Source organism: Talpa occidentalis, unplaced genomic scaffold (genome assembly GCF_014898055.3).
Source record: "Talpa occidentalis isolate TD23 unplaced genomic scaffold, MPIMG_talOcc4v2.1 talOcc4.15, whole genome shotgun sequence".
Taxonomy (NCBI): Eukaryota; Metazoa; Chordata; class Mammalia; order Eulipotyphla; family Talpidae; genus Talpa; species Talpa occidentalis.
The window spans coordinates 21,387,274-21,403,633 of NW_023601543.1; the positions used below are offsets into that span (position 1 = coordinate 21,387,274).

At 38.6% G+C, this 16,360-nt stretch overlaps 1 protein-coding gene across 1 annotated transcript in view; it reads right to left on the reverse strand.

Moving 5' to 3' along the window:
• Window positions 1–476: 476 nt before the first annotated feature.
• Window positions 477–16,360, reverse strand: part of IL13RA1 (interleukin 13 receptor subunit alpha 1) — a 50,632-nt gene continuing 34,748 nt past the window's right edge. The window contains exons 10-11 of the mRNA XM_037511602.2: window positions 14,135–14,219; window positions 477–3,675 (exon numbers count right to left, since the gene is read on the reverse strand). Coding sequence (XP_037367499.1) covers window positions 3,583–3,675; window positions 14,135–14,219 — 178 coding nt within the window. The 3' untranslated portion in view covers window positions 477–3,582. The remainder of the gene's footprint in view (window positions 3,676–14,134; window positions 14,220–16,360) is intronic.

Genomic DNA, 16,360 nt, shown 5'->3' on the forward strand with positions numbered 1-16,360 from the left:
CAGTTTCTCCATTTCCATTATTATAACTAATTTATCAAATACATAGGTCCCTTTAGTTACTACTTACAAAGTTTGTGCTAATATTCAAAGCAAGTTCATGACCTTACCAGAAAACATAGCTATACTGAGAAAAGAAGGGAAGCGAGTAAGAAACTAGATAAAATAGCTATTTTGAAAAATTTCCACAATATCTATTCTTTTAACTCCATTTTTCTTCCTGCACCCTCTCCTCACAACATTTTTCCCAAAATAAGACCAAAGGAAAACACTTGGTGACATACAAAAAGACAATATTTATTTTATTCAAGCTTTTTTATAAGAAATTAAACAATATGATCCTTAGTTGAAGACTTTATTACCAAAAATGTTATTAACATGTTTCATGGATCCCTTCAGTGCCCAGAGGAAAAAACTTATATGAAGACAGACTAAGAATGACCATCCTTAGAGTGGGTTTACTTAGGTATGGGGGGGGTAGGGGAATCCATGTAGGTTAGATATAAAATAGTAAATAAATGTACTCGTTTCCTACAGGTGAACAGGAGACCCACAGGTGTATTAAAAAGTATTGATGAGTTCCCCAGACCTGTGGATCACTTCTCAGCAATTATAAAACAGCCACAAACACCCTCATAATTCACTGCCCCCTTTTATCTCAACTATTTTACTGCTAAGAGAGGAAGATGAAAACAAAATACAATTTCCCCATCCCTTGGCTGCATGACTGTCAGCATCAACGATTCTTTGGGAAGTGGAATACCAAACTACCCCCTCGTTGCACTCTAAATAGGTTAACAGTAAAAATGGTTTTGGGTGAGGCATTTAGTTGTTTTGTTTCCCTGCATTATAAAAGACCTGGTTAGGAAGTAATCTTATTCCCACATAGGGAAACCAAATGTTCTTTCTAGCAAACAGTAGAACAAAGTGGAAAATCCACTATGCCTGTGTCCTAGTCTCAGTGCAGCCTCAAAAATTAAAGCACAAAGAAGAAACACCTTTACATCTACCATTGCTACACCCCATATTTCCTCAGAAAAACCAGGGCACAGTGCTCCCCTGCCATGGTGCACGCAAGTCGCCATTTTTGCCCCAACCTGTGGAGAGCGGGGACCTCTGCTCTCCATTCCTGAGAGCAAGAATTGCAAGTAGCTTCATCTCATTAATGCGAAAGGGTGAATGTTTGGAGTACTTGTGATATAATGTTGTCAAGTTCCTACAAGGAATCTGAGTCTCTGTGTGTGTGTGTGTGTGTCTAAAGAAATGCTGGGAGAGACTTCTCATTCTCATATTTCCTTAAATTTGGAGGAAGCAGTAGTAGAGAACATGGATATGTTGTGGCGTTTGATAAAAATGTAATCTTAACATATGCAGGGAATAAAAAATGCCAACACTGGAGCCTTGAATGCTGGCTTTCAAGACAAACATGAAACCTACTAAGAACCATTTGTGGACTGAAGGAAGAGGTCTCCTCAGCTGCTCCTGGTTCAGTGTGAACTGTGTCCCTGAATGTAGCTCTGATGAAGCATAAAGGGGCAGCACACGCATCTGAATGAGAATGCTACCTGTGGATGACCTGTGATCTGAGCCTGCTGGCCAGCTCTTCAGAGCAAAGCAGAAGAGCCACAGGAAGTACACAATCCTAGCTTTGCACGGCCAAACAATTTTTGATGCTTCTGTCCAGAGTGAACAACAATGGGTGATACCACCTCCACTGGAAGCTGTGAAAGACTGAGTGATGCTGGCAGTCTGGCCCACCTTTCAGGAGACCTGAGCTAGGCTGAGGGGGCTGACATGCAGGGAGTTTTGGACAGTGGTATCGAGGACCTAGGAGTGAGCCACACTAGATCTTTTGTGACTCTGTGCCATTTGATATCTTTCCCAGCTCAGCTTCCAGAGTCCTCTATGTGTTTCTAGGAGCAACAATGAATAAGTCTCTGGGAGTACTGACATTTCAGGATATGGTTGTGAACTTCACCTGGGAAGAGTGGCAGGACACAGGTGATGCTAGGAAGACCCTGAACAGGGACGTGATGCTGGAGACCTACATAGCCTGGTGTCACTATGCATTGCCAAACCTGAGGGGAGCAAGGAGCAGAGCCATGGATGGTGGAAAGAACCTTCAAACAAGAGCCTTCAGATGTCCCAACTGAGATGCGGATGACCTGATTGAGACCAACCAGAAAATCCGGGCAGATATTTGTGGAAAGTTAAACATCAACTCATTGACAGAACTGATTTCGGAAAAACATTTAGTTTAACCTCGATCCCTATTTTGAAACTTATTTTACATAATGAGAATTATTTAGGAATGATGCCTGAGAACTTTAATATATGTAAGAGCATGTTACAGACTAAAAAGAACTCTAGGGTTCATGCTCTAAAGAATGGAAAAGAATATAAATATTCTTTTGTCTCCTAAAGCAAACAAAAAAAAATTCTAAGTGAAGATAATACCTTCTTTCTGTTTGGAAAATGCTTAGAAAAATCTATAAAAGCTGAACCTTTTCAAACAAATGCAGATGCACACAGAAGTTATAAAGTATGCAAGAATTAGTCATTGTTTCTCAGTCTATTCACACTTTTCCTGAGATGCAAATTACCCCCTGCTCTCCGAGGTGTTCTAAGCAGATTTCTATTTATTTTATTATCTAATGAAAGGTGAAAAGTCACAATACACTGTCAAAGGTGAAGGGCAAAGGGCAGGGAGAAAGGTGTGAGTACTGGGGAGTTGAAAGGTCTGAAAAATGATCCATGGGAAGATAAAGAAAATGGTAAGAACTTCGGAGGCCCACCTAGATTTCAACCCTTTTGAAAGAATCCCCACCTCACACCTGCGGGCCTAGCACAATCTAGACACATAGTAAATACTCAGTTTGAGGAGCAGAGGCTGAAGAAAGAGATTAGAGACTGCGTGCTTCCAGCTCTAATACCCGAAGAGCCATTCTGTTGAGAAAAGCCTGCACTGGCCTTGGAAGGCCCAGACGAGGCAGAAGCTGCCTCTGTTTTTTCTGTTGTCATCACCATCGGACACAGATGCCTGTTCCTTTCAAAGCACGGGGAAATGTTGCTGAGAGCAATGATGACTCCAGACTGCTAAGAGTTTTAACAGCCACAGACTTCGCTCAATGGGACCCCAAACAACAGATAACAGTTTGCTAGATGTTCTCTGTGACTCAAGGTTCATGTTAAGCATTTGTGCCCAAAATGAATTCCTCCACAAAGAAAATTGTCACATATTCTGACACAAAGAATACAAAGCAGGCATAGACCCTCGGGAAACTGTCAGAAGTCTTGATGAGAGTAACTCTACTGCCATCATCACTTTTTGCTTTGTGCTCTAGTTTGAGCCTAGGCAAGGCATGCCTGCTTTTATAATTTAAAGAGACTATAACACAGCTCTCTTCTCCAAAGGGCCCATTATGTTTAGTTCCTTGTACTCAAAGACCCTTGGCTCTTAAGAGCTGCCTGTTTTTAAATGGTCCAGTAGTTTCAGTTTCCATTTAACCAGTTGCCAGATAACAAATGGAGAATGGTACGAATCTTCACAAGGTCACATTGAAGGTTAAAATAAATTATCCTCAATCACTGAGAGGCTCTCTTCAAGTTTTCTATCAGCACTACTGAGTCAGTCTCTTCTTTGGTTTGCTTCTCATAGATGTCATACTTCTTCCAGTGCTGGAAGGGAGGAAAAAACACAAACACTGTCAGTGTTTCTCTGAGTACGCACAGTCAATGTTTATTTTTAGGTTGGGGGGAAAGGAACCATGAGTGTATGGCGTATGTTTTCCTGTTACGTTTTATGTTTTTTTGGTCTTTGTTTTTTTTTTTTTCCTTTTTCTAACCTAAGAATCTTCATCTATTTTAACATTTAGTGCAACAAAACAATCAGAAATTAACATTAAAGAGGGGAAAGCATGAAATTGTTATATGATGTTTAATGGCTCTCTCAAGAGATAAACACATTGGGACACCTCCAAAATTGGAATCAAAGACTTTCAAAGAAGAATAAAAGGTTGGCATGCTTCTCTAACTTCAACAGTTTCTACCTCTATTTCCTTACCACTAAGATGTCACCATTGCTCCAGAGATGCAGAATCAAAAAGTCAACTAGCATCCAGGTAGAATGGCAACCGATAAAAGAATCTAAAACTCTTAATGCAGTTCAGAGTTTTGAAAGACCCTATATTAACAGCTTCTTGTAATATCATTTGCTAAAACCGGGAATTATACATAAGGTAAGTACATCTTGAACGCAATTAAATGAGCTTAGTTTACTTATAAATCAAGGGAAAGAGTGAAATCTGAGCTCAGTCTCCTGATCTGTAAAATAAAATGGTTAGGCTAAACCAGGGGTCAGCAAATGGTGGTCTAAAGTCCAAATCCAGCAAGCCACCTGATTTTGTAAATAAAGTTTTATTGTCATGCAGCCACACCCATTTGTTTGTATATTGTTTACTGCTGTTTTCAATGCTACAACAGCAGAGCTGAGTTGCTTTGATGGAGGCCCAGTAGCTTGCTAAGTCAAAAGTATTTACTATCTAGCCCTTTACAGAAAAAGTATGGCAAACTCTGCACTAGATTATTTCTAAACTCCTTAACTCCTCTGATGTTTTATGGTTCCACAAGCATAGGAAGGGACGCTAGAAGAAGAAAAACAGAAACAAGAACAGTGGCTAATCATCTGCCTCAGGTTGTGCAACAGGAGAGGGACTAGGAAAGTCAGGAGCATCTGGTCGTAGAGATGTGTGGAGGGATGAGCTGGGAAACACTGCTTAAAATATGCAACTTATGCTAAGTTATCAGGTTCTATGTGAGAAACCAGGATGTTTAACAGCATATGCATTTTTATTTTTATTATTATTTTTTAAAGATTTATTTATTTATTTATATAAGCACTGGGTACAGTCAGAAGCGCGGGAGGGTGAGAGAATTCACCAGAGCCAGAGCAGGGAGCAGAGTAGGCAGAAGGACCAAAGTACACTGCTGAGGGGAGCAGCAGGCGGCAGGAGAGGTCTGTGCACTATGTGGGACCCTCACCAGTGGCCGGGGATCAAACTGGCACTGCAGAGGCTGCGGGCAGCTTCGCAACCCAGCGCTCAACCGCTGCGCCACCGGGGAGGCCCTACATATACATTTTTAATACCAGTAAAATAGAGCATTTTTCTTTAATCTCTGCAAAATAGTTCATTGCATGGACATACCATAACTTATTTAACCTGCATCCTATTAGTAGATCTTTAACCTGTATATCCTTTGTGGATGCCAATTTGTCTATAGCAATCAAAGACTTTAAAAATGTATAAAATCTCCTTTTATCCAGCAATCTTACTTGTAACAATTTATCCCAATAAAATAATTAAGCATATATTCTGATATTGATAGTGAAATCATGCCCATAATAATGAAACTCAGAGTTCATCTAAGTGCCCAATAATAAGGACTTGATTAAGTACATTATGCTATATCCACATAATCAAACACTGCTGCCATTCAGAAGTATATTACAGGACCAGAGTTGGCAAATTTTTTCTATAAATGGTCAAATAATAAACATTTTCAACTTTAAAGACTACATTGTCTCTGTCTCAATAACTAAGCTCTGCTGTTATAACATAAAACAACCCACAGATAATATATAAATAGGCATGGATGTGTTCCAACACAACTTTATGTATGGACACTGAAATTGAAATTCCTTATAATTTTCATGTGCCAAGACATAGCACTTTTCTTTACATTTTTTTTCAACTACTTAAAAGTACAAAACCATTTTTAGCTACAGGCTGTACACAAACAAGTAGAGAAAGCAAGATTTGGCCTGTAGTCTGTAGAAAAAGCTTTTGACAGCCAGGGAAAAGAGAGCCGAAGTGTTTTTGGTTTTGATTTTACATTTCAAAAGGATAGGTTCATTAGGACAAGGAGAAAGAAAAAAAAAAAGAGATGCCTGTATAGTCAGAGATGGGCAGTCTTGGGAGAGTTGCTGCTGCTGCTTGACAAAGGGAGAAGGTTCGTGAAAAGAAATGCCTGCATAGGCACAGGTGGGCAGAAGAGCTGCCCCAAGTGTTTTAATACAGAAAGAAAATCATATTGTCAGAAGACTCGGACAACATTTTATGCCACAAGAAAATGACATATTTAAGATATCCAAGGCAACAATGTGAGGCATGGATTTTATGTCTCACTAAAATGATTTTTTCAATTATTAATGTAACTCCATCAATGTGTATATAAGTCAAGCAATGCTGGTCCCAAGATTCCTTCCTGAGAAAACTTTCAGAGCTCCAAACAACACAAATAACTGGCCAAGACATCAACATAAAGACTAAATGAGGACCAGCAGGGAGGAAATTGAGCATACTGACAATGTAGGCACTGGACAGTTTTAAAAATGGGGAGGAACTAGGGAGATCATTGTTCTTTTCAATAATCATTAAAAAATATTTTATAATTTTTCAAATAAAAACTAGAATTTAAATATAATTATTATTTATATAATAAATATAACTATTTACTATATTTACATAATAAATATAACTAGAGTATATATAATAAAACTATTACATTTAAATAATGATGTGATTAAATTAAAAATTAAATTATAGTTATAATTTGTCAAAATTTCAGAAATTCCTTTAGCTCCTCTATTTGTATTGTTGTCATCTGTTAAATTCAAATAAATTTGAGAATTCTGTAGGTTTAAAATGTGGACAGGAGAATCTGATGCCTGGGTTGGGATCTGAGCTCTTGTTAGTTACGTTTGGATCCTAAGTTCTGCTATGTACCAGGCAGTGTAACTGGTGCCTCATTTTCTTCATCTGTATCATGAAGTTAATACCTTTTGCAGGATGGGGACAAACGAATGAGGGATGTGCTTAGAAAACTGACTAACACATAGCAGAAGTTCAGTAAGTATGAACTATCATTATTATTGCTGTTGCTGCTATTATTCCATTTACCAATAAAAGTATTTCCAACTCTCTATGTTGTTCATGTAACATAACAATGGTTATGTTGGATGATGGGATGAAGAGTGATTTTCTTTGCATTATCTATATATTTCATTTTGCTACAAAGATACACATTACCTTTGAAAGAAAAAAGATTTTAATTTTTAAAATGCACCCTACACATTACATTTTCATTGGGTTCTGGCCATCAGACCCCATGCTTAGGCTGTGTTTTAATGAGGTGGATGCCGCCACAGAGAGGCTTCTGAGAATACATTAATCTTTCAATTGCCTTTTTTCCCATTCCTGAAACTTGGATTACTCTCATTTTCACCCTTCATCAGTATCGTGACCTTTTCCTGAGCTCTATAAATATGTCCATATAAGGGAAAAGGAAGAAATGCAAAGGCTCTGACCTATTACTCAATTTTGTGAATTATACATCAGTCAAATTTTAAAATGACTTGTAGAAAAAGATAAATCCACAAAATGACCAGCCTAATTCAATTCTCACACTGCCAATTTTTTAAAACAAGGTAATCAGCAATAGAATAATGTCTAAGGATGAAAAAACATCACAGATGAAAAAAAATCAATGCTTAGAGGCTAACACAACTGGCGTTTGGTTGTTTTTTCATCTAATCCTGAAAAACAGTATGTTATATAGGTTTCTGCATGCTAAAGAAATAAAAACAAATTTCATAGTATAATGGAACATCAAATTTCAATTTAAGAGTATTTTCAAGATTTGGTTATTTCTCATAGCGCATTTTCCATAGAAGTGAACTGGGTCTCACGCACCTAAACACCACACATAACACTGACATTTTGTATATAAGTCAACTAATTACACGCCCTGACTTCTTGTAGTTGTACAAGATGAATTGTAGATCCCCAAGCCTTAAAAATCATTGCAGCTTAAAAAGAACAGGTTGAATGTGGTATGGAGGACTCATTTGGTATTCTTTGGAGTGGCTATTCATTCAACTCCTCATGTTAAAATTTAATAATTCAAGAGGAATAATTAAGCATGTATCCGGGCTTTCTAGCAGAAACTGAATTGCAGAACAAATTGATAACTGAAAGAAGCGCTTTCTAGAAAAGCATACATTAAATGATAGATGAGGAAAAAAATCATCTTTTCACAACCCCTGAGGAAATTATTGATTCAAGGGAGAATACCAACTGGCATAAAAAGCAATAGTTAGAGTTGACAGGATGCCAATGAAATGCCATACAGATTATCTTCAGGTGGTAAGGGAGGAAATAAGTGTAGATGGCAGGAGGGGACATGTTATCACCTTAAATACAGTGCTCAATCTTAGCCTCACTAAGAGATGGGAGAACAGGATAAATAATATCTGTCTCCTGACAATTAGGACAGCTGGAAAGATCCAAATATGAACTGGGTATTTGATGATAAGAAATTAATATAAGAAATTAATAGTTTTAGAGAACTATGGGACTATACCTGAGGGGAGAAATCAAATACTGTACAAAAACAACAATGTAAAAAAAATATATTAATTTAAAAAATTAGTAGTCTTAAAAGTCGTGCTATTTTGGCTATGTAGGACAGCATTCTTACTTTTTAAAAATACAAACTGGAAATTTAAAATAAAGTAAAAAAAATACAAACTGAGGGCCTCCCTGGTGGCACAGGCAGTTGAGCACCACACTGGGAAGCTGTCTGCAACCTCTGCAGTGGGGTTTGGATCCTGGCCAGCCCAGCAAGAATCCCACATGGTGTGGCAGACCTCTCCTGTCTTACCCTCTGCTCCCCTCAGCAGTGTACTTCGGTCATTCTGCCTATTCTGTTCTCCACTCTGTCTGTGGTGAATCCTCTCACCCTCCTGCGCATCTGGCCTGTACCCCGGCTCTTGTATAAATAAATAAATAAATAAATAAATAAATCTTTATAAAAAAGAAACTAAACTTCTGAAAAAAATACAAACTGAAGTTAAAAATATTACATAATTTCTTCTAGCTCCACCCATGTTGCTGCGAATGGCATGAGTTTATCTTTTGTGATGCCTGAATAGTATTCCATTGTGTATATATACCACATGTTCTTGATCCAGTCATCTATTTTTGGGCATTTGGGTTGTTTCCAGGTTTTACCTATTGTAAATAGTGCTGCAATAAACATAGGGGTACAGGTATTCTTTTGAATCAATGTTTTTGTGTCCTTTGAGTAGATCCCTAGGAGTGGAATTGCCAGGTCACATGGTAGCTCTATTTTTAGTAGACTGAGGAACCTCCAGACAGCTTTCCACAGTGGTTGGACCAGTTTGCACTCCCACCAGCAAAGTAGGAGAGTTCCTTTTTCACCACATCCTCGCCAACATTTGCTGTTTGCTTGTTTTTTTGATATGTGCCATTCTCACTGGTGTAAGGTGGTGTCTCAGTGCGCTTTTGATTGGCATTTCCCTGCTTAGTGAAATAAGCCAGGAGGAAAAAGAAAAATATTGGATGGTTTCACTTATAGCAGGAATATAAGGGAACCAAATAAGGCATCAGTGTAAAGAAAATATTAACAGTACAAAAGACAACCAAGCAAAGACAATTATAAACCAGAGATACCAGGGGAGGAGGAGGGAGAGGGATGAGAGGGAGGAGGGAGGAGCACAGAGGACTGTGGTGATGGTGCATGGGTGCCTTGGGGAAGGAAATTCTATGGGGACTCAATCTGAGGGGGTGGGGAGAAGCAAATATTGTTTAAAAAGAAAAAAATTAAAAATAAATAAAAAAATTTAAAATTACATAATTTGGGGAAAAAAATCAACAGGTTTTGGACGTCAACTCCAAGCTAAAAAACTGCTTTCCAACCAGGAATGCAAAATTGGCACAGTACAGAAAATGTAATTGGTTTCCAAGAATCAAGGGATGAATAAATTATTTTTTATTTTTTTATTTTTTTACGGATGAAAAAGAAATGCAGATGCAGAGGAGAAGCAGTTCCCTCCGCACTGCTCCCCTGCCAGCATCACCACCACCATGGCCAGCAGCCCAATTAGTCACAAAGAAAAGGCAAACAGCAAAATGTTACTACAAAATGTTACTACAGCGATGAACAAAACAGTGTCAAAACACTAGAAACCTTAAGGAAAACTATACAGAAGATTAATTTATTAGTGTCCACACCTAAATATGTTTTTCTAAAGAACTACTATTGATGGGGCAGTGTGGCAGAAACAAGCTTTTAAAACGGCATGGATTATTTCCTTGGATTAGGAATCAGTAACTTTGTGCTACAATGTGTTGTGGTTCAGGCTCCACAATTACTTCTCTATGTGATTGTCCTCGAGAAATTTCTCTTTGGTCCCCAGTCTCCTCATCTCCCCAGTGAGGAGGTAGCACTAGAATCTAGAGTTCTGAAAATGTATAATTAAACATAAATAAACATGAACGCATCTGTCTCATTAGTTGACCTCTGGGGCCAGGTTTATTCGATAAATTAATGATTCTAGAAGTAAAAGGTTAGTCTTGTTGCTGCATATGCACTTCGATTTGTAAGGATGGTTGCCACATACAGAAAGTAGATTCTTCATTTGGTTAAAAAAACAAACATGAAAATTTGTTCTGTTACCCTTTCCCCTGTCTGGCATTTTATTATATTTTCAGTTTTGGAGACTGATTTTATTTAATGGTCTGCAACCACCACAAACAAAAACATTTAATGCTTTTAGTGGTCCATCTTGTCAGTGTATCCACCTGACTAAATTATAGAATTATCTGACTCATCGGGACAACCTATTATCCTCTAGACAGCAAATTGGAAAAAAGCAATTTCCCCATCTGTGAGAAAGATAATTGATCTGATTTCGCTGTCAATGTCACCATCATTCACGCTATCACCCAGGCTTGAAATCTTGAGCTTATTTTTGACTCCTTCCCACCTTTCACTGCCCACAAAGACAGCAAGTCCTAATGAGTTTCCCTTAATAATGTCTCTTGCATCAATCTGTGCAAACACCTAAGTTCAAGTCCCTATTATCTCTCAGACCTACATGTCTACAGGATTCTCTTTTCCCTTAATGACTTGTAAGGGGTTTCTTTTTATTATAGAAGTAATACATGCTTGTTAAAGGCAATCTGGAAATTTTTCAGCACGGTAGAGAGAGCATCAATTATCCATAATCCCTTTGCTCAGAGATGATCATTTTGACACATTTCCTTTCCCTTGCTGTGCTATGTATGTTTTAATGCATTTTTAGAAAATCAGGATTGCAATATACTACACATTTATCTTTTTTTTTTTTTTTTACTTTTCTATCATGAGTATTTTGCCTTGACATAAAATGATTTGAAAACCCAACTTTCTAAAAACTAACATCTTGATTGTTGTTTCATTAGTTTCTAATTTTCATGTAGAAACAAATGCTTTATTGGTCATTCTTGTTCTATTGTTGGATTATTTCCTTAAAATAATTTTCTAAAAGTATAATTATAGGGTTAAAGATTCTTGTTACATTTTATCAAGTTGCCTTCCAGAAAGAGTATACATCATTTTACAGGCCCTCCAGCAGTGCATGAAGTGCAGTTCCCGACCCACCTGTTAACACTGGACTCTTACTGTTGAGAAATTTACTTGCTTGAAGATATATACCTCATTAATCCTTTGGTTGGCATGTCTTAAATATATTAGTGAGTCCAAATGTGTTTTCACAGATACTGGGCATTTGTGTCATAGTATTCTGACTAGTCTTCATTCTGCTAAGTGGGGTAGCAAGCTCAAATGTTTTTCAGGGGTCTGGCAAACCAGGTCAGTGTGTGAAACTACATCTCAGGGCCTGAGATGAATTGGGCTATATTGTGCTCTGCTTAATATTTCAAATGGGAAACTTCTAAATACACCACCCTGACCAAACGAAATATCTATGGGACAAATTCAGGACTAGGTTCCCACTTTACCACCAGGCTCGTGCCTCTCCTCTCTATTCCATTCCCTCCAGATGACTGTCAGAATGATATTCCTAATACCTCTGCAGGTAAGCCATGATGTGACTTCAACTGCACTCCCCTATCCAAACCTTCTACTTCTATCATATAGAGCTCTGAGACGGTGGTGAGGTTCTTGAGGACATTCTGTCTTATAAGGGGCCATGTAGCGTAGTGGAAAGAGAGACAAACTCTGACATCAGACAGTTATAGGTCAAATCCCACCTTACTGCCTACTAGCTGTGTGACCTCAGTAAAGTTACCTAACTTCACTGAGGGTCCATTTCCTCACCCATACAATGGTACTAACATCACCTGCATCACAGAGTGGTTATGAAGATTCAATAAGGAAATACAAAGAAAACACTTAGATACTGTTAGGAACACGGTGGACTTTCAATAACTGATTAGAATTGTTGGTAGAGTACTAGCACGATCCCCAGCCTCTAGCATCCACCGCAGTAGCTGGTGAAATGAAGAAAGAGATGGGGTAATCCTAAGAAAATATCTAAAATGGTGATTTCAAAGTGTGGTGCACAGACTGTCTTGTCAGGATAGGAAACATCTGTGGGCTCCTTAAGTATGCAGTTTCCTGAAACTCATCCCAGTCAGAATTTCTGGAAGTAGTGTCTAGGAATCTACATTCTTACAGGCATTCCAGCTGACTGTGACTCAACCAAACTTGAGGAACCACGAGGTGCCATATTCACCTCAGTCACAGCATATAATATTCACACTAGGCAACTGCCTAAAACCCCCACAAGCTCTGGCAGAGTTATCACTGTCTGTGATCATGGCTTACTGAAGAAGTAACCCAGTACAAACTCTAGAAAGCTGACTGCAGAACTGAGGCTAAGAGAGAGGGAGGGGAAGAAGTGAGAACCAAATGGGGAGGGAGCACAGTGGACTATGGTGGAGGACTATGAGTGCTTTGGTGGTGGGTGTGGTGTGGTAACAACACCTGAAGGGGGAGATCCTATACCTGTAAATCACAGACAACATTGTAAACCAGTATCACCTCAATTCAAAATAAATATATAAATAAATAATGTGCTAGCATACTAAGTGGTTTCTAGGTGTTAATTTAAACCAAATGACAAAACTATGAGGCCATTGCTATCATTATATCCACTTTACATATGGGAAAACTGAGGTACAGAGAGATCAGGAAGTTACCTCAGGTCAAACACATGGTGAGCAACACAGAGATGTGAACCCAGACAATCTGACTCCAGAGCCCAGGCTATTATCTACTATGCTGTACTACTGTCCTAAATTAACTGCCCTATAACTATTTTTTTAACTAATTTTAAGATATATACAATAATATTGATATTTATTTCATTTAGAGTAGATTACTTTATTTGAGTGAATGTATTTAGCACCAAGCCTCATACTCTTCTGTTCCCATAAAATCTTCTGTTTTCTAGCCACAAATTCGAGTATGAGACTCTGCAGCAAACTAGCTATGACAGTTGGGATGTTTTTGCTCTAATTCCATGACTTTGGAGGCCAGCTTTCCAGGCAATAGCATAAACAAAATCTATTTCAATTATTTACCCTATCTTTATATTTCCCCAAATCAAATTTTAAAAATTATCCACGAGTTGGAAGCCCTGCCTATTGGGCTCATTTCAGAAAGGCAGCTCCTCTCCCTGCACATTTGTGTGAAACATGCTCCCTACCTCAGAGAGAGAAGGAAGCCCAGTGACACAAGACAAGGAAGGTATTCTAGGACTTCTTCAATGGTCTGCTTGGTCTGAACACAACATTGAAAAGATTTATTTAATCTTTTAAATAAATTGTATTTTAAAATAACCAACTTTGAAATGAAATTCTGATCCATGCTACAACATGGATGGACCTTGAAAACATTATGTTAAGTGAAAGCGAGACACAAAAGGATGCATATAGTGGGATTCCTCTTTTATGAGGTACCCGGAATAGGCAAATTCATATAGACAGAAAATTGGAGACAGGTTACCAGGAGTTATGGGTACAGGAGAAGGTAAATTTGTTGTTTTGTGGACACAGTTTCTGCTAGAGACAATAAAAAAGTTCTGGAATTAGTGATATAGCTGCACGACACTATAAATGTACTTAAAGCCATTGAACTGTACACTTAAAAATGGTTAAAATGGTAAATTTTCTGTTTTATATATATATTTTGCCAAAATTTTAAAAAATCCAAAAGCCCTCCTCCCCCAAACCAAACCAATTTTGAACCCTCTGGAGTCAGTACTCACCAGGGTATCATCATTTTGGTCTCCAAACATTTCTTTAAAAATCTTGCCAGGATCAGGAATTGGAGGGAATATAATTATTTTGAGCCTTCAAGAAAATAGAGACAATTTTAATCAAATCTTCTAGCCCACAGGAGCCTCCCCCTTAAATATAGTCATGTTTAAAGGAAGCTTGGACAAGACAAGACACATGAGCCATTTTTACTGATGAAGCAAGTTGTGAGGACATTTCTAAAACAAGCTGACAAATTGATGCCCTTTGAGCATCAAGCGTGGGTGTAGTAAAGGGGCTGCCAGGAAAGCAGACTATTTATACCCTGTCATTTACTTTTTTTCTAGCTTGTTGATGTGTTTGACCAAAAACAAATGTACATATTTAAGGTGTACAAGTGATATTTTGGTATATGTATACACTGTGAAATGATCACCACAATCAAGTTAATTAACACATCCATCCCTTCACATAGTTATGAGATGTGTGTGTGTGATACCTTATCATTTAAATAATAATGGTGCTTTAATTTTTTGTTTTTGAAGAGAATAACAAAGGGAAAATTTTAATAGGAATAAACATCTTTGTGCTCCCAAAAATTAGTTTAAAATTTAATGAGAAAAATGTGATTGACTGTGCTCATTTGTTTAAATTGCACTTTAACACTTTGGAAATAGCCATCTGAAGACCTGGGGTTTTCTTTATTTATTTTTAGTTTTAGCTGCTTTTTATTCTAAACATTTATTTTATTTATACAAGAACTAGGGTACAGGCCTGAGGCGTCAGAGGGTGAGAGGATTCACCAGAGACAGAGCGGGGAACAGAACAGGCAGACGACCGAAAACACTGCTGAGGGGAGCAGCGGGCGAGACAGGAGAGGTCTGCCGCACCATGTGGGTATCTCCCTGGCTGGCCAGGAATCAAACCCGCGCCACAGAGGCTGCGAATAGCTTCACAAGGTTGCGCGCAACCTGCGGCACCACCAGGGAGGCCATATTTTTAGGTGCTTTACTTATAATAGACAAAGATAGGAGCTTACTGTTTATAATTTTGAAAAAAATTCTCATATATTAATATATATATATAGGTATATATGAGATATATTTCTCTTTATCTTTCTTTTTTGTTACTCTCCGTCGAGTCTTTGGTGGACCTACATTGTTTTTCAGGATTTAAATACTGGTGTGCTTCAGTCCTCTTCTTTATCTCCCTCACTTTATGAGTATGCTCTTCCAAATTTAGGGTTTTAATGCATTTACATGCAGAGGACTCTCAAAATCCTATCTCCAACCCAGACCTCTCCCTTCAACTCCAGATCCATGTACACAGCTACCCATGAAGCATCTGTACTTGGATATCTGGTAGGCAGCTCCAACTTATCATATTCAAAATTAAAGTGCTCACCTTTCCCCTAAAGCCAGTTTACCTCACAGTCTTCTCCATTGCTGTAATGGCCCCAGCATTCCTTCAGTAACTGCAGCTAAAAATCTGAGTTATCCCTGAATCTTCAATTTCGCTCATAGCTCCACAGACAAGCAGCCATTCATTCTACCGCCAAATATATCCCACATCTCATCACGTGTTCCTACCTCCACTGCTAACATGCTAGCTGAGGCTCCCCTCATTGTTCCCCACACATACCGCAGTGCCTCCTACCTCGTCTACCTGCTCTTATTCTTACCCAAGTCAATTCTTGACTCGGCAACTCCAGTGATCTTTCAAAACAATAAGTCACGGGGGCCTCCCTGATGGTGCAAGGGGTTAAATCTCAGCACTATGAAGCTATTGGCAGTCACTGCAGCACGGGAGTTAGATCCCCAGCCAGGGAGCTACCCACATGGCATAGCAAACCTCTCCTGTCTCGTCTGCTGCTCCCCTCAGCAGTGTATTTCAGTAGATATGCCTGTTCTGCTCCCCACTCTGTCTCTGGTGAGTCCTCTCACTTCCCCCAAAATCTCTGGCCTACACCCCAGTTCTTGGATGCATAAATAAAATAAATCTTTAAAAAAATAAAACAATAAATCACATCCTTTCCTGTGTAAAACTCTCCAGTACTTCCCCATCATGCTTAGGATAAAATCTCGGTTCCCTGCCATGGCCTGCATAATCAGGCCTCACCCACCTCTGCTGACTCATTGCCTGTGACTCTCGAGCTTTCACACGGTACTCCAACACGACACACAAAGCTCAGGCCAGCTTTGGGGAATTTGCACCTGCTTTTCTCTTGGCCTGAATGC